Source organism: Pempheris klunzingeri, chromosome 6, assembly GCF_042242105.1.
Source record: "Pempheris klunzingeri isolate RE-2024b chromosome 6, fPemKlu1.hap1, whole genome shotgun sequence".
NCBI lineage: Eukaryota > Metazoa > Chordata > Actinopteri > Acropomatiformes > Pempheridae > Pempheris > Pempheris klunzingeri.
The window spans coordinates 3,883,367-3,901,625 of NC_092017.1; the positions used below are offsets into that span (position 1 = coordinate 3,883,367).

General features: G+C 45.1%; 2 protein-coding genes across 2 annotated transcripts; both read right to left on the reverse strand.

Annotated features, from left to right (window-relative positions):
- Window positions 1-5,125: 5,125 nt before the first annotated feature.
- Window positions 5,126-17,519, reverse strand: LOC139203061 (BTB/POZ domain-containing protein KCTD1-like). The gene is made up of 5 exons (XM_070832697.1): window positions 17,508-17,519; window positions 12,512-12,663; window positions 11,811-11,955; window positions 8,200-8,505; window positions 5,126-5,284 (listed from the first exon to the last, which is right to left on the reverse strand). Exons 1-5 carry the CDS (start codon window positions 17,517-17,519, stop codon window positions 5,126-5,128), a joined length of 774 nt encoding a protein of 257 aa, XP_070688798.1.
- LOC139202560 (uncharacterized) lies at window positions 13,030-15,646 on the reverse strand. Its single transcript, XM_070832088.1, has 2 exons — window positions 14,099-15,646; window positions 13,030-13,179 (listed from the first exon to the last, which is right to left on the reverse strand). Exons 1-2 carry the CDS (start codon window positions 15,644-15,646, stop codon window positions 13,030-13,032), a joined length of 1,698 nt encoding a protein of 565 aa, XP_070688189.1.
- Window positions 17,520-18,259: the final 740 nt, after the last annotated feature.

Genomic DNA, 18,259 nt, shown 5'->3' on the forward strand with positions numbered 1-18,259 from the left:
AGCCCAGTCAAGTCATGTAAGATCTGAGCAGTTTGATTGCCACTGGCAGGAATGACCTCCCTACTTTGAGGGTCTTTGGCTAAAAACAGCATCTTGTTGCAGATGTTGAAGCCTCTGGCCCTTCTTGTAGAAAGCACCTGTGTTCCCGGCACACTGGAGCCTATCGTCCAGGTGCTCTTTTGAGCACTAAATGCACAGCAACATTATATACACATTCACTGATTCATATACTTGGAGGGAGAATCTAGAGGAGGATCCTTTTGGATTACAACACACACACAGTGTGACAGTCATCCTCATACTCATACTCCACTATGTCTTCACATAGCAAATAGTTGTTAATGCAGTATTAATGTTGTGAATGTTGTACAGAGAACTGTTGAAGCCCAGAGTGACAAGTAAGTATGCCTGTGCTGTGTTGGCTTCACCAGAAAATGGTGAGGACTACATGTTTCTGTTTTTTGAACAAAGGGCTCCCTCTCTGAACTCAGTTTCCCAGAGTCCTTAAGTTTTCACACCTAGGTGCTAAATAACCCCTGGACCCAGCTTTACAGCCACAATTTGTTATGCAGAAGGGAACTGGCTGAACCCATAATACATACAGACACTGAGACAATGGTTAGGAGACTGGAACGTTTATTCACTACTGGGCAGGAGGTAGAAACCGGGAAGGGCAGGCTGGCGGAGTGAGAGACTGGACCGGGGTGGAGACCGGGGGGAGCAGGCTGGAGAGGAGGGAACAGGGCCAGAGGGGAGACCAGGGGGGAGCAGGCTGGAGAGGAGGGAACAGGGCCAGAGGGGAGACCAGGAGGGAGCAGGCTGGAGATGAGGGAATTTGACTCCGTTGCAACTTCTCTCTTTATGTACAGTAAAAAGTAAGAAATAAACTACAATAAGAATATGAACAATATCAGCACTCATAACAACAGTGAGGGGGAGACCAGGAGGGAGCAGGCTGGAGAGGAGGGAACAGGGCCGGAGGGGAGACCAGGAGGGAGCAGGCTGGAGGGGAGTGGAGACCTGAGGGAGCAAACCGGAGAGGGAGACAGGACCGAGACAAAGAACAAATACTAAATCTAGCGATAGGAAATCTGGAGACAAGGAGCTGGAAGTAACCATACGGGAACAGACAATCTGGCAGTGAGTGAAAGAGTGAACTGAGCTTATAAAGACAGGGGAGGAGGAGGTGGCTGGATTGCTGATGAGGAACAGGTGTGTGGCTATTGCAGGTGTGTGGGTAGATGACCGGTAGTAACCCTCCTGACTCCGCTCCAGCAACAGACAGGGGGAGACAAAACACACAAGAGGGAGAGAGACAGCAGGATCATAACACAATTAGCCATTTGGCCATCACCAAACAGGACAAGCACAGACTGCAAAGGACAATCAGGTCTGCAGAGAGGATAATTGGGGCCGATCTGCCCTCCATCCAGGACTTGTACCTGTCCAGGGTCAGGGGGAGGGCAGGTAACATCTCTGCAGACCCCTCACACCCCGCACAGAAACTCTTCAAACTCCTCCCGTCTGGTAGGCGCTACAGATCACTGTACGCCAAAACCACCAGACACAGAGACAGTTTGTTCCCCCTGATGAACTCTCTCTAGTCTCAGAGACTCAGGAACCACTGTGCAATAGTCCCGTACCTGCACATTGCACTATATCTGCACTACTTTGCGCTATATAACTGCACCACACCTACCTCCACTGTACACACTGTTGTTATGAGTGCTCATATTGTTCATATTCTTATTGTTGTAGTTTATTTCTTACTTTTTACTGTACATAAAGAGAGAAGTTGCACCGGAATCAAATTCCTTGTTTGCTTTGTACAAACTTGGCCAATAAAGTCGATTCTGATTCTGAGGAACACATGATCCCACAACCTCAGGACACAAAACCAGATCTTCCTTCCTGATCTCTCTCTTTTCTGATCTCTGTCCTGGATGTAGGAGAGATCAACTCTCTCTGACCTCTCTGGACCTCTGAGGGCCAACTGAGGGCCAACTGAGCTCAGTGCTCTCTCTCAAACTCTCTTAAACCTTCGGTTCTAGACCCATGAGGGTCTAAACTCTCTTTTCCTGATCTCTGTCCTGGAGGGAGGAGAGATCGCCTCTCTCTGATCCCGGCTCTGGACCTCTGAGAGCCCCAGCCTTAGTCTGGCCTGTACCAGAACAGACCACCTTTTTCATGGCTTCCATCTTGATTTGCTTTAATGTTCAGTGAGTTTGATTATTGGGATGTGTTGTAGTTAACTTTATGGCTGCACAGTAAAGTTGAGGTTAGTTGCTCAGACACAGGGTCTACATGCAACTAACCATCCTTTCCTAACCAGGCACCTTTATCTACACACTCACACGCACAGTGTCACAATAGGCCTCGACTGAGAGACAAAGCTAAGCTAACAGTTACAGCACTTAGCTTTCCTTTGTCTGCCTCTGACCCACACACCAGGGGGTCTGGTGGCCATTTTGTAGGGAGTCACCATGTGGTTCCCTCAGCTTTTGTTCTCCACCAACACCCTCTCACACACACACACACACACACACACACACACACACACACACTCTCCCTATTGTTTGTTAGCTAATCACTGTTAGTTTGTTAGTCAGTATGTCTGATTTTGTTATGTTCTGATAAATGTTTTAATCCACATGCTGTCTTCTTTAATATTGTCCAAGAGTGAATACTGCCAACCTCTACTCTGTCAAGAACTCTGAAATCCTTCAGCTAGCTGTCAATGTGGTCATTTTGGTTTTAGTTATTAAGTTAATTATTGATCATAATACCAAACCGATAGCTTAGTATTTTTATGAGACAGAATTAACTAAATCTTTTTCCTTGTTTATCGAGGTGGTGCCCCAATCGAGGTGGACTTTACACTAAGTCCCATTAGTATTAATTGTCCACACATAATTGGAACCCCTACATTTATTGGTGCCCTAGTACCACTGAGCACAACAGCTGTCATTTGGATTATCAATGTGAACGCTGAAATCCCCTGGTACAGAAAGACATTCATAGTCAATGGCGATTACAGACAGTAGCTCAGCAAATTCATCACAAAAACTGAAGTGCAATTGAATATTTTGGGAGTCTCATCAGTAGAACATTGATGGGACATTTCAATATGAAAGAAACATAATCAAATGATGTAAAAATGACACATCTGTCAATAGTGAAACATATCTGAGAATGAAACAGCTGCTTTTCATCAATTTTTGCCCACTCTGGGGGCATCAATGTAGTTAAAATTAGGGAGTGCTGATTCAGTAAGAACATCTGTCATACATTGGTAATGACTTGTTTGATAGTGAGTTGACATTAAGCAGTGCAGCTTTTATGGTTTTAGTGAGCAGTGATGGTGAGATGGTGGACTGTTGGAGAACAGTCTCAAAGACCAGAGTCCCTGATTTCCCTGTGCAGCCGTATCTCAGTGAAACACATTACACTGTATCCCCTCTGACTCCTCATCAGGGTCATCAGCCAACCATCTTGCATTCCCCATGATCATGGAAGGGAGGCTTGTGTCTCCTCTTCATGGCCTGTCACTTAACCCCAGTGCTTCCTCCTGATGTCAACCAGATGACCTTAGATGATCTTTGGACTAGGAGTTGCTCCATGTTGTCCTTCAGTGGCCCTCTGTGAAGCTTCCACACTAAAAGTGTGTGCAGAAATGAGTGCATTATATTAGTTATGTCCTGTTAGCTAAACCAAACTACAATAAAACAAATTTGAAGATGGGACATGCGTTGTACCCTTAGCTATGAATCTTTACTTTACCAAATGTAAACATGTCCTGGTAAACGTAAATGATCAAATATTATACAGTGCTGTCGCACATGCTAAAGGCTCACGCCTCATAATTTATGTCCAGCTAATTATACACAGGTGCATTGACCATGTACTTTACATTACAACCAGAAGCCTTGGCTGTTTTCAATGTGATACTGGATGACCTGCGGTTCACATCTGAAGGGCAAACAGTAGTTTGTGCTGTCTGCATGATAAAGGAGACACTGAGCAGCAAAGTTAACCTTTCTCTGAACCCAGCAGTGGAACCATCTCATGTTAAATAGACATTTGTCTCTCAAAACATAAGAGCATGTCTATCAGAAGGACAATAATTCCCATGGCCACTAGAGGTCTTTCAGATGCCAAAAAACAACATGCACGTCCACATTAGCAGACACATTTCTGATGTGATCGTTTTGCTTCGGTGGACAGTTTCAGAAAAATCCATTAATCTGCCAGGGCTTTTAGATTCACAAAATATCATGATAATGGCATCTTGAGAGGAAGATTTTAGTCATATATAACAAAATGTATGGATGTACAAAATGACTATCCAGTTGTCATTTTAAAATACAGTTCTATACCATCAAAACTTTTAAACGGCATAAAAACCTTTGTGAAAACCATGCAGACAGATTAGTTGTAGTTGTAGCCACCGTCCAGTGCCCAAGAGTGGTCTCAGGGGTCTATTTACCATTCAGCAAATATCAGCATACTGTGAAAATTCATGCATTTTATATGTGGACAGAGCAGACTGCCCAGCCTCATCACTGACACCATGGAGGAGATGATCAATGGGTGGCTTTTACAATATGCCAGCACATATTAAACCATTACACGACAGAAATGTGTCAACTGTTAGAAACATGTTGGAGCCACGGCTCACACTGCTGTAGCTCTGCCTTTAATGTCTCTCTGGGTTGTTCCATGTGGGCAAAGTTGGAGAGCACTGAGCAAGACTGCTCTATGGCAGTATCAATTTACACAATTTTTGCATCAATGTGATGAAATACCTTGATTTTTCAGGAATCTAATTCAATGGATTAGCCAAAAACAGACATTAGCATCTGGTTGGGTTGTTATCAGTGGTTTCTCAATTGAATTTACAGTGAATAAACTGTTGAATATCACAGTATAAAATAACATGTACCACGATAAAAGGTTGTGTCCATACTGCAAGTACCAGCCTCCAGTTCACATCAGTCTGACACATCAGATGAGGAGATTCTGTGTAATCACGGCTGGTCGGACTTCTTTCATCCTGATGTGAAGCTCCTCTCTGATTGGTCCACATTCTTGGGCAGAATGCCTGCTTGCATAATGTCCTCTGACTTCAGTCCATGAGTTCCTGCTTGATTTGGATGAGGGTGGGGGGGTATCGGCTGCCTCGGCCCTCCCTCCGCAGAACATATTCACTGAACTGGGAAGAGTCGACTCCGCCCCCACACGAACCTATGATCCAGAACCCTCTCTGGTGCAACCGCTCCAACACCTACAGCCACACACAGCCCAAACATAAGCAACACAAGGACGAGATCTGACAAGCAGCCTTTGAGCAAACGCTGTGCTGAAGTAAGAAAACTGATCAAAAGATGGAACTCTTTCAACATTCAATGGATCATTTCGAAGTCACTATTCATAGATGAGGGAAACTTTGGTGCCCTCCACTGGTAGGCACAGACGCCCTACCACACTTTTTCAGCTTACGAGCTATTTTTAAAATGACCAGGTCAAAATGATCTACCTACATTCAAAATATACTGAGTATACTTTATATATTCAATATATGTTGGCGTACACTGCATAGTTGCAACTAATGTAACCCTTGGTATTACACATAAAAACTGACAGCAGTAATGCACATAGGTGACAAACAGTGAAGTATCCATCAGTATTGCGCACAAGTGACAAGAGTAACTGGAACATTCAACACATTTATGGTCACTACCTGCACTGAATGGAGTCAAATATCCCTTCCTATCCTATTCCTTATCCCAGAGTATCCCTTCTTTAGTGGATATAGATTGGAAGGCTAACTAGGTCACTTCGCTCACTGGAGTTTTCCAGTAGCTAGCGCGTTTGACCGCGCATGTCCCTGCCCGTGACCCGTAGCAGAGAAGAGATCTCAGACTGGCCGTCCTGTACGTCAATCAAGTCGCAAACACCATAGGGAGGATACAGACATTCATTCATTTTCTAAACTGCTTAGTCCTAATTAGGGATGATAGATGATTGACTAAAATCTTTTTCTTTTTTTTTTTATGTCACGCGATTGACCTGCACTACCTTCGCGATCAACGTATTGGGCACCCTGCCCTACCATTTCATGACTCACATCTGAGAGCAATGGCACAGAACAAAAACCTTCAGCAGTTCAGCCAATCAGAATACAACATGAAATAAACAGACAGCCTGATCTTTAAAGATTAACCCTTTGAGGGTCTTCAGCACTTTCTAGTGTGTTATGATTTTTATTTTTAGCATATTTTATCAGTTTTTCATGCATATTGCTTATAATTTTGCAAGATGGTGAATTTTTCAGAGTTCTCAATTTTTTTCATGTATTTTTTGTGTATTTTAGACCATAAAATGATGCGCATCATGACAAAAACATGGCAATTTAAGGGTTAATTTTTTAAAAAACTAATTAAAATTTGATATGTATGATTAGGGCTGATGCTGGTCTAAAAAACTATTTTAAAAAAAAGAAAGATTTTTAACATTTTTATGGCTTGTTTTTATGCATACACATTTATGTGTGTAAGGATCTTTAACGTGATTATTTCTGAGGACCTTCAAGGGGTTAAAAGGAAAAACCAACGTGGAGAGGAGACGCTGGTGTCCTCTCTGTGGCCAGTGCCTCTCAAATGCCAGAGTGGTGAAAGGTGGATGACCTTAGCTGGTGATGTGCCTTTTTTAGTTACATTCTAGCACTACAATTCTACAGGCATTCAACCACCTCACATTTATGATGTGTTATGAAGTAAACTTACACAAGGTTGCTGGAGGCAGTGTTTTGCAAATTCTCTCATCTCTATCTTTTGTATTTAAAAGGAACGAAGGACCATAGTAGACTGGGATAAATGAGGTCAGCATATCAGCATACCCACCTGTAAAGGCTACACACAGACAAAATAAGCATTGCCCCTCTTCTCTGACCATACAGCAAATACGTGGTCAAAAGAGAGAAATGAAGATGCCATATTCAGTCGGTGTAGAACTTCATCTCTTAATCTCCAACACGATTCTGCATACAATTATGTTTAAATTCAAATGAGCTCAACATACAACAACATGTGCACTCCTGGACCCAGATAGAGTCTCAGCAGGTGAAAGGCCTTCATTCCCAAGCGAGGAAGTGCAATGGTGCATAACCCAAAATAAAAAAGATGATATGTTGTCACACTTACTGTGGGATCCTCTATAGGTAAAAAGAAAATGGAGTCATTTTAGGGGGGCTGGAGAATAAAACATTTTGATCACAGGTGACAGTGCATGTGCAGCCTGAAGCTCTGCGTTGGCTTTAGGACAAGAAGATGGGGACAACTATTAAGTGGTCAATCTGGGACATTTACAGCATGGGCCATATCTACACAGCATTTTATTTCCTCACAGTTCACATCATGATGCTAATCATGTAGGGCCATGTTTCCTGTAATGACCAAATCACTAACCAGCTGAGAACATCTTGACTCTTTTAATGGTGCAGTCACTTGGACATGCAGCATCACAGCCAACACCAACTGCACCTTTGAGTCTCTTATGTTTACCTTTTTGATTTAAGAATTATTTTCTCTAAATGAGACAGCTGTGATTGTCACTGTTTCCCCTCTGTCTTCCATCCTCATGCTACCAGGGTGACTCTTCTCAGTAAAGACCTTCCCCTGCCACAGGGAAGTGACCACAGCAGTGATGGTGGGGTGCAGTGGAGCCGTGAATGTCACTGTGCTGCTACTGTTGTTCTTGTTAACACAAGCTAAGGTTAGCGAACAGACTGTCACCGTATTGTTACATGTAGATTCTGTTGTGGGGGCTTGCCAGCGTTTGCTTCTAGCCTGTTTCTCTAAACAACTGTAAATAATGTGAGGTTAGACTATTAACAGGCTGTACAGGTGAGAGTAGCCTAACTACATCTGAAGGTAACTATACCCTCAGTGCATAGTGCCCAGTCCTCCCTGCCTGCATGCTGTATAGTCAGGGAACAATAGTTGGGAAAATGGCAGTAGCTTAAGATGCCAACTGCAGCGGCATACTTTTCAATATATTTGCAAGAATTTAGGGCCCGAAACCTTCTGTGAATAGGTCAGTAAAGCTTTTTGTGTGTTGTATTTAGAGTGAGCAACAAGGAGCTGTGTCGTGTGTGATCCCTTGAAGGGTTTGAAGTTGAACCCAGAGTGTGTTTTGTACCTGGACAGAGTTGAGGTGGCAGTAGCCGTTGAGCGGGAAGCGAATGATGTGTGTGGAGCCCTGATTCCAGCTGCTGTTCAGGAAATTGGACATGATGTCTGTGATCTCAGGAAAAACCTCTTCGATCACAGCCCGGTGGGCACTCACACTGATCCTCTCACCAAGTTCCGGAGCCACATGAATCACAACACACTCACACTCCAGACACACACCCTCACGATCCCGCTCAGTCCTCCAGCGCTCCAGCTCGGCCTGCAGGGGGGCCAGCTGGAAGAAAGTGGCCTCTTCATAAAGCACAGAGTATTCCTGCACACACACAGAAAACACACACAACCATTAACATGAAGACAAGCTCAGACACATACACACAAGTACACACAAAAATGCACATGTGCAAGCACAAATCAGATAAATGAGAGGTTCACAACTGTCATATGTTACCAATAATAATGATGTAAATATGCCACCTTTGAAGATACTGATAATCGAAGGCGGCAAATAACTAAATGAACCCTAATGCAGACTACACGGCTTCTCAGCCTGCGTCATTAAGGCCTTGACTTCTCTGAGCCGTCTAACGCGCTACGACAAACTCTTTGATTCCAGACAGAAACAGGAAGCTCTAGTAACTGGTGCACTTTGTTGATGAGTCTGAAACAGGATGAGAGCAGTATTCAGTGAGAGCAGGGAGGTGAGTGCACACACACACATTCACACAGTGAATACTTGTTTTAGTAAGTGTTGTGATCATTCGTTACAGTCAAGGATCCCTCTAGCTGGAATCAGCAGTAAGTGCACATTGTCTGTCATCATGTGTCCTTTGTGTAGCATCACAACATAAAGCACTCAACACTAGGCAAAAAGTACGGTGGCCCTGAGGCTGAAAGCACAACGCACCACGGCTTCAGAAAACCCATGAATACAGCGAAACACAAGCAAATTAAGAAAACACCTTCATCAAGTAGACAACATGTGCAGCATTTAGAAGACACACTGCAAATCAGGCATCAGGTATGTGTAGTGTGTTTGTGTGTTTGTAGTGTGTTTGTTTATGTGCAGTGTGTTTGTGTATGTGCAGTGTGTTTGTGTATGTGCAGTGTGTTTGTTTATGTGCAGTGTGTTTGTGTATGTGCAGTGTGTTTGTTTATGTGCAGTGTGTTTGTGTATGTGTGTGCAGTTGTAAATGCTCCACATGTGTTGTCACCTTGATGAGGATGATCTCCTACTTTGCTTGCATATCGTGTGTTTGTGTGTTTTCTTTAGCTGCAGTGTGACAGGCCTGATGAAAGGTTTGTGATGTATCATCATGGGTGCTGCATACATACTGTGTTGATCTGTAATGCCAGACTGTTCCAGCAGGCCCACCGCTGTAACATGGTGGCACGAATATCTGAGGGTGTGGCTGAAGGGAAGCTGCCCCTTTCAGGCACAGAGCATGCTATGTATCAATGAACGGCTAAGCTAATAAACTTTAATGAGCAGCGGGACTGTTGCCAACATACTGAATACATGGTCACATTCATGAGTGCGGTTTCAAATGGTCTACTTTAGTGGCTCTTAGTGGAAGTGAAGAGGCTGGAAGTAACAGACAGCACTCATTTTCATCTAGCTATACCTCATGGCCTTGGTGTTGGTTGGTTGGTTGGTTGGTTGTCACTGGACAATGACAGTGAACTAAGGAATAAGAAAGCTGAAAGAATAAGTGTTATCACTTTGTGTTGACAAGAAGCCAGAGAATGATTATAGTAACAACCATGACACAGAGCAAACATGTGACTGAGTGCAGTCAGACTGCTGAATGGGGATCATTGTCATCCTTACTACTACTAGACCTACTAAAGAAGGTCAACATAAGGAAATCTGCAGGTCCTGATGCCATCTGTGGACGTACAGTGTGTTACTGTGACATTTTTGTCAAACTTTTGCAGAACGTGGCCAGATACCCAGAATCTGGAACACGGCTACCTATTCCTTAATCTAAAAATGCCAAGGAACTGAGTGACTTCAGACCAGTTGCACTTACATCCCTTGTTATGAAGATTTTTGGAGAATGTTATATAAGAGATGGTGATTTATAGAAGGCAAACTAGACCCCTTACAGTTCGCTTACCAAACTGGCAAAGGTAACGACAATGCCAAATGTTTCACTGTGGACAGAGTGATTAAACACCTGGAGAAAACAAAGTCTCATGCAAGAATTTTATTTGCTGGTTTCTCTTCTACTTTTACTAAGATGCAGCCTCATATTTTCACTGCCCACCTTTCATTCTATTTTAAATGAGCTGATATGTTTTTAGTGTTGCTTTTAGACTTTCTTCCAAACAGAATCCAGCAGGTGTTGGTGAATGGACACTTTCGAGCACAGGCTCACCCTGGGGCTGTGTCCTGTCACCTGTACTCCTAATGACACAGACAGCTAGAGAATGTCACAGGAAGGCAGTTATATTGTTACGTTTTCTGATGACACTGCCCTCCTGACTTTTCTTCAGGGCAAAGACTCAGACCATGGCTAGGCCTTATCTGCTGTCATGGAATGATGTAATGATAATTTGTTGGATCTTAATGTATCAAAAACCACGGATTTAATCATTGAGTTTTGGAAGAACAATGACACACCAAGAGCAGGCACCATTCATAATAAAGATGTTGCAGTCGTCAAGTCCTACAAATATCTCAGTATTGTGTTAGATTCACAGCTTAAGTTTGATGCAGCCACAGAACTGATGAAACGGGATCGACAAAGGATTCATTTAATGCCAAAGCCAAACTCTCTTAATGTCTGTGTGATACGATCTTATGTTAGTGTTACCATTGATTTGTTGAAATCCTTTTCCTTTATCTGCTGGTTTAACAGGTTATCAGGTAAAGCAGGAACAGTCTGAATACTGTAGTCAAACATTATTGGAATTAAGCAGAAGGACTCGAGCACAATTTGGGAGGAGCGGGGAGCTGAGAAAGCAACAAAAAAGATCAGCCAACCACAACACATTCTCTCGGATGCCTTCGGGCACTGTTGCCCTTAGAGAAAACAAAGCTATTTTAAATGACTGTTATTTTAGAGCAAGTTTATCATATGTTGATAGTGCTTTTTTATTATTACTTTTATCTTTAGAATTAGGGCTGTTTCTAAAGGATTTTATTGTAACTTGCCAAGCCTTGGTGGACTGTGAGGTATGCTTGGGATCTTTGTCCTGTTGGAAGGTCCAATGACATCCAAACTTCAGCTTCCTCACAGACAGCTTTCCTGATACTTCATTGAATCCATCTTATGAGATTTTAAATCCAAAACACAGTTAATTCATTAAGTGAATACAAATGTAATGTATTAACTACATGAAAGGTTATTACAGTAAAGACTTTCATACAACAGTGTAACAAAAGCAAGCCTGATGCCCTTCAGCACTGTTCGCTGGTGACGGTACAACACTGAGAGGCAGCACCACACTCAGAGCATGTTCTGTGACAGCTCTATGGACAAGTCACAACAACTCAAATCCTTCTTGTGACAGTCACGACACTGTGTTCTGTGGCTCCCGTTGGTTTGGGACTGCTGAGACTCACTGCAGTGATAAACTGTGTAGTACCTGATAAAGCTCTAGACAGACACTCACTTTGAAGTCATCAGGGATGAGGAGTTTGGAGGTCCGGAGGAAATTCAGTATGTAGCGGAACATGGGGCCGTCTCGATCGATGAAGTAGTGCTGCTTTAGACTGTCCAACACGATAGGCTCCGTTCCATCAAACAGACGGCTGATCCTGCCAGAGACAGGACAGACAAAGACAGAGAGACCTCTTCATCACACGTCAACCACATGCTGGGGAGGCTGTCCTGTCTGCTTCAGGTGCAGAAGCATCAGGGGCAAAAAGTCCAAAATAACTCACGGGGGCCAAGAGGAGCAGTCATGGGAACACACACTGACAAAGGGTACCTGTAATGTTAGTTTGTAAATACTAAGATGTATTTACTCCTTAAAAACCCCTTAAATCATGCAGAAAGCACAGAGCTACTTAATATTAACATCATTTAATATAGTAAAAATGTTTATCAAATATAGGTTTGTCCATCAATTTACCCCAAAGGTGGGATAAACTTATCGTATACCTGAATACTGAATACCTTAATGTAATTATGTATGCCAACTGCATGATAACACTTTTGATAATTAATGGTTTGTCAAATATTTAGAATGAATATGAAGGTTATGACAAAGTGACTTTGCCCTTAACATGTACTTGAACTTCATTTCAAAAGGCCTTCGTGAACAAAAGGATGATGCTCCATGTAAAGCGAGGTGTCCTGTGGGTGTCTCACCGTGACTCGGGGTACTTGGTGAGGGTGGCCAGGCTGCTGGTGTACATGTGTCCTCCGACGTCAATGTGGACTGGAGCGCTGGTTTTGGTGAGCTTGGCTGGTGTGGGGATGCCGCCGGAGCCCCGAGGAGACGCAGGAGACACAGAGATCAGCTGCTGAGTCGACATACTGCTGCTGCTGTCCTGGGACACAGAACACACACACACACAGCGGTGAAAGTAGAAAAAGAAAAGTCTGACTGGTATCAGTGCGGATGGGAATAGTAACTGTGTGTGTGTGTGTGTGTCAGACTCAGTATCAGACTTAAACATGAGAGAGTGCTGGTCGTTTACTTCCACTCCCCGTTTATTCCCACTGATGACTGTTCCTTAACCATGTGGTTATTGCGGTAACCATGGTGACAAAGATCACATGACCCTAATAAAGTAGAATATTAAAGTTGCCAGTCTGCTGGGTGTGTGAAGTGGCTGCTGCTTTTACAAGAAAACTTTAAAAGGTGATAATGTGTCAGTTTCGCTCTACCGCCCCCAAGTGGCCACAAAACCACTGACCGTACGCGTCAGGCCTGTGAGACCACTGCTACATCGACACTGCCCATCAGATGTGTCCCAGTGACCCAGCAGGCAGGCCTGACTCTGGAGAAGAGACCCACAGCTGCCAGGTGATGCCTGACAGGAAGCACAGACACACATGGACATGCCTTTGCTCTGTCACAGCACCAACTATTCCAGACCGCCTTGAAGGCTTCCTTACAATGTGGCACCAAGTAAAGCGTTCAGCTCACACAGTAGTGTGGCCAGTGGCCCACAGAACAGAGGTCCCTGAGCTCTCACTCAGTCTATCGTCCTCTGTTCTTCAAGTCAGGCATGACAAGTGACTTGACTTGTGTGGTCGGCTGGCGATCATATCTGTTCGTCTATCTGTACATCTATCTGTTCATCTATCTGTTCGTCTATCTGTACGTCAATCTGTTCATCTCTGTTCATCTATCTGTTTGTCTGTTCGTCTATCTGTACGTCTATCTGTTCATCTCTGTACGTCTATCTGTTCATCTCTGTACGTCTATCTGTTCATCTATCTGTTCATCTCTGTACGTCTATCTGTTCATCTATCTGTGTATATCTCAGTTATATATCCCTCTTGTGCACACACTCTGCTTTATCATTAAACACAATGTTTGGTCCTATTTTCTGGATGACTGAGGCTCTCTGATCACTGATCAATATCAATATCAGTGATCAAAGCTGTCACCACTTGTTTGAACTCAGCGAGCACAGTTTGGTCAGACTGGTCTTGGTTCCTTTGTGACAGTAACACCTGTCAGTGTTACAGCACTTCTCCTCTTCCTCCACTTTGACCTTCACCCTACACTACAGGAGAGAATGTTCAATATTAACACTGGCTGAGGACTAATATTGTCCACAGAATGTCCCATCAGCCATCAGTATTCTCTCTCAGTGATTCACGCTCATGTCATTCCATATTTCCACAAACTCGTCATGTTACTAGCTGCTCCATCGATCCCATCACTGCTTTCACTTCACACCGCTGCTGCCACAGGCGAAACGATCACGTGACCAGTGTTACCTGTGCGGGCGGGGCGTCCGGAGCGGGAGGTGTCACGGCGTGGGACTCCTCGTCTCTTGTCTCGCTCTTGCTCCCCTGCACAGGTGTCTCCACGCGCGGACGCACGCACAGCTTCTTGGCGTGCGGAGCCCCCGCGTCCGGCTCGGCTCCGCCCCCCCTCTCTGCCGCAGCTGCTGTCCGCTGTGGCTTCAGGTCGTCGCTTACCTGGCGGAGGAACGGGATCACGAGCTGGAGGTGGGACTGCGCGTGACCGTTGACCGTTTCCGAGGCAACGTAAAGCGTCGTCCTCGGCCTGCAGCCCGCTGCGCCCACGATGCTATTGAGCGTTGCTATGGAGACGGCCCCGATGCAGTGGTTGGTGTAGGTCTTGGAGAGCTTGGCAGCGCGCGACAACATCTGCATCCTCGTGCCCAACAGGTTCTTACCGATGGCTTTGTTCTCGTACCACGTCACGTCGCTCGCGCAGCAGTGGTCCCGGGGCCGCTGGAAGAAGGCCCTGCACAGTGGGTTCCGTCTGGACACGTAGCGGACGAAGCTGGCGTACGGACACTGCTCCGTGCCCGTCTCGTACATCCGCGGCAGCGTGTCCTCGTCCACGTCCGGACGCTTCTTACTCCAGGCGGCGGAGCGGGACTTGTGGTACGGTCCCAGGGCTTTGAAATACACAAACTTTCTCCCGTCCTCGTCCACGGCCAGACCGAACGAGTCCCCCTCCAGTTCCCGCTGGTTCTCCCGGCCCCGGGTACAGAAGTACATACAGGTCTCGAACCAGACTTTGTTGAGGAGCCCGAACGGCGTGTCGGTGTTGAACACTGAGGACTCGTACAGCTTCCGCAGGTCCGAGCGCGTGATGGCTTGTTTCTGCACCACGGGACCGGCGCCTTGCTCCTCCAGCCTGCGTATGACCGCGGCCAGGGTCAGGTTGGCGCTGCGCAGCTCCGGGTCCTTGGTGAGGTCCAGCGTGCGGCAGTAGGGCGGCTCGTTCAGGTACCGGTTCAGTGAGCTCCGGATGCTGATGAGGGACGACTTGCTGTACAGCTGTCCACTTTTGGAGCGCGCCTCCGCGTAAAAGGAGCGCAGCACAGCGCAGAGCGCCTCCTTGTCCAGAGTTTCAAAGTCCGGACTTTGGGCTTTCTCGCTCAGGTACTCCCTGAAGATCCTCACCGCGTACCGGGTGGCCAGGCGGGTGTTCTCGCTCAGCCTGTTCCGTTCTGAACGCTGCAGGTCTCCCTCCAGGTGAGCCTCCAGCCCAGCGGGGATGCTGCCGCTGAGGGGGTCCGCCTCTCCCCCCTCCGCTCTTTGGTCCATACTCCGCACAACGACCGTCTGTATCTCCGCGGCGGAGCCGCTGGAGTCCAGCACTGTGCTCCCTGACTCCCACTCCAGCTCCACACCATCTCTGTCGGACTCCTCGTCCTCCTCCTCCCCGGTGATCTGGACCTCCTGGATCTCATCCTCCTCTTCCTCCTCGTTCTCTCCATCCCTGCTGCTGTCGGGGCAGCTCATGTGCTCCTGCTCCGTGTCTCCGCTGCCAGGCATTCTCGCCATATTGCGGTCTGTGAAGCAGTCCTCCGGCAGCGCGCATGCGCTATATTGGACCGCAGCGCTGAAAGCCTTTTGTGTTTAAGTGACCTTCAGCCGTGCACGCGCTTTTTTAAGGTACAGGGAACGCGCACAGCGGGAGGGTAAATTTGGAAGCGCGCTCCCTTTCTGCAGTATTGGACCGCATATTGGACCAGCAGCAGAAACGCTGTGATGTGGAGAAGAGGGCTGTCTAATCAGGCTGGTTATGACTATATGAATATATGACTATATGACTATATGATGCGGATCGTTCAGCAAACACACACAACTGGGTTTTGGTAGATTTCCATTCAGCACTTCAGCCTTCAGCCACTACTCTGTATTTAAAAAAGAGGGGTTTAAAGATGAGGAAGAGTACATGCAGTCACTGTAAAATCAGACCATCATCACACACACCATTTTACCATCATTCTGACAAATCTACAGCGTGTGTTTCATCTTGCTTTCACACACTGGATACACTGGATATTGTGTTTGTATGCTGCATACTGTCTTTTTATGTCTGTTTTTCATGTGCTTAAATAAGCGTGATGTGTGTGTACACACTGCATGTGTGCTCACTTTGGTACTTGTGGCAATCTGACAGCTGAAATAACTCTAGACATTGTAGGGGAGACCAGGGTCTGTCATCACACTTTTTACTCTCATGTAAACTGCTAAAACACATCTTGCTGCTGTCACTCCTACATCAGAGCGGAGCTGAAGGTCTTGGCTTGAAATGGGTTTAGCTTTCATTCTTATGAGTTACTAACCACGAAAGACCCGCTGACACATTGTAATAACCAACCCCATCATGGGGTTAGTTGTCCCTGTAGTTACCAACACGGTTTCAGTAAAATGTGATTCTAAAAAACATTTTGTAACTTTTAAATTGTTTTTAGGCCGGAAAAACCTAATGAGTTGAAAACGAACAGAATCACTCTCTGTAAAGCTCAGTGTGTTTGGCTGATAGTTTAAATATGAATGGCGCTCATGGTCATCTATTTGAGTTCTTCTATGTATTGAGAGACAAATTGAAAAAATTCTAAAGCCATAGTTTCATATCAGCTTATTATGGATGTAACATCTAATGGACGTCACTGTTGAGACAACCAGCTGACCTCCTCACAAAGGTTTTATGCTTCCTTTTTTAATAAAAGTGTGATTATGAAAGGCCTTATTACCTCCAGACGTTTACTACAAAAACAACAGTGACATGAAAAATACTAAATGTCTCCTCTCCTCAGTGTTTAGTGTGTCTGACACAGAATGGCCAGATGGAAAGGCTCATGACATCACACCAAATGTTTGATATCAACATGGTTAAACAGCGTCCTCTAGTTTGGCTCAAATAAGTGCTGTGACAACCAACCCATGAGACAACCAACCCCGTTCTCCCCTATACCTTATGCTGCAGTGCATGTACACATATAAACACATCAAAAAAACTTCCCACATGCAAACTTTCATAACATAAAAACAAGTGAATAGGTAAGTAAATCAGATGCATTAGATTTAAACTAAGAGGGAACTTTGTGAAACAAGAAAAACCTAATCAGGTAATAATCATGGAATACATCACATGTCACACATATCAACGGTATGCAAAGGCAGGTTGGGACCCCACACGGGATTGTGGAAGCAAGGTTTGATTACCAATGGGGCAAAGTGGGGCTCAGACCCCCTGGGGCCCCAGGTTCACTGTGTGACCAGAGATTCAGGTCATTTGATGTTTGGGGATTTGCAAACCTAAAATCAACCATATCAACTAAAGATTTTGTACTCCAGCTGTATATATTCTCAAATAAAGTTGTATTCAATTAAATTACTATGACCCAGTTGACACTGGTCTGGTCATAAAATGTAGATGCCATGTTATACCAGCTGTGTGCACTGTTGGTGGGTCAGGGGGTCAGCAGGGGACCACCCTCAGGGACCCTCACATACGATAATTTGGCAATGCCAGGCAAATCTCATCACTAAACTGTAGGACACTTTTAATGCACTTTAAGATTAAATTCACATGTGGATGATTGAGTGAGCGACTATTGCTTGTTCCCCGATTCATGATGCATATTCAACTGAAACCATAAATTAAGCTGATTAAGACATTTGTACCATGTGTGCTGGTATTTTTGTGTTGTTCAACTAAGTGAATGGCAGTCAAATTTACATGGCAGCAATCATTGCTTATACCACAGTGGGAGTAAAACAGTCGTATAATCTGTTGTCCTGTAAAGCCTGGATCACCTTTGCTGTTTCCAAGGTCATTATTGACCTTGGAAACAGCAAAGTCCATAGCTCATCGTCATCATCATCATCATCATCAAAGTCATCAGCCACTAAATGGACCATGTGGGGAGACTGTTTTGTCGTCTGTTTCCAAGGTCTAGAGTAAACTCTGAACCATTTTTTGAAGCCAAACCAAATACCCCCATCAAGACAACATCCCAGCCAGCTTCAGCAGTCTGCATTCAGAACCAACAGATCCACAGAGGACCCATCTCCACTGTCCTCACTTCAGTCCTCACCCACCTTGAAAATAGCACCACCTACATCAGAATGCTGCTTTTTGATTTCCGCTCAGCATTACTATAA

What these genes read in the sequence shown, in the direction of transcription:
- LOC139202560 (XM_070832088.1), bottom strand. Translation starts at nt 15,646, where the DNA reads ATGGCGAGAATGCCTGGCAGCGGAGACACGGAGCAGGAGCACATGAGC. An exon ending in CGGACGCCCCGCCCGCACAG is followed by an intron (nt 13,180 to 14,098) that starts GTAACACTGGTC and finishes GCTTCCTGTCAG; the next exon opens with GCATCACCTGGCAGCTGTGG.
- LOC139203061 (XM_070832697.1), bottom strand. An exon ending in TCATCCCTGATGACTTCAAA is followed by an intron (nt 8,506 to 11,810) that starts GTGAGTGTCTGT and finishes GTGTGTGTGCAG; the next exon opens with GAATACTCTGTGCTTTATGA. An exon ending in GCCACCTCAACTCTGTCCAG is followed by an intron (nt 5,285 to 8,199) that starts GTACAAAACACA and finishes GTGTGGCTGTAG; the next exon opens with GTGTTGGAGCGGTTGCACCA.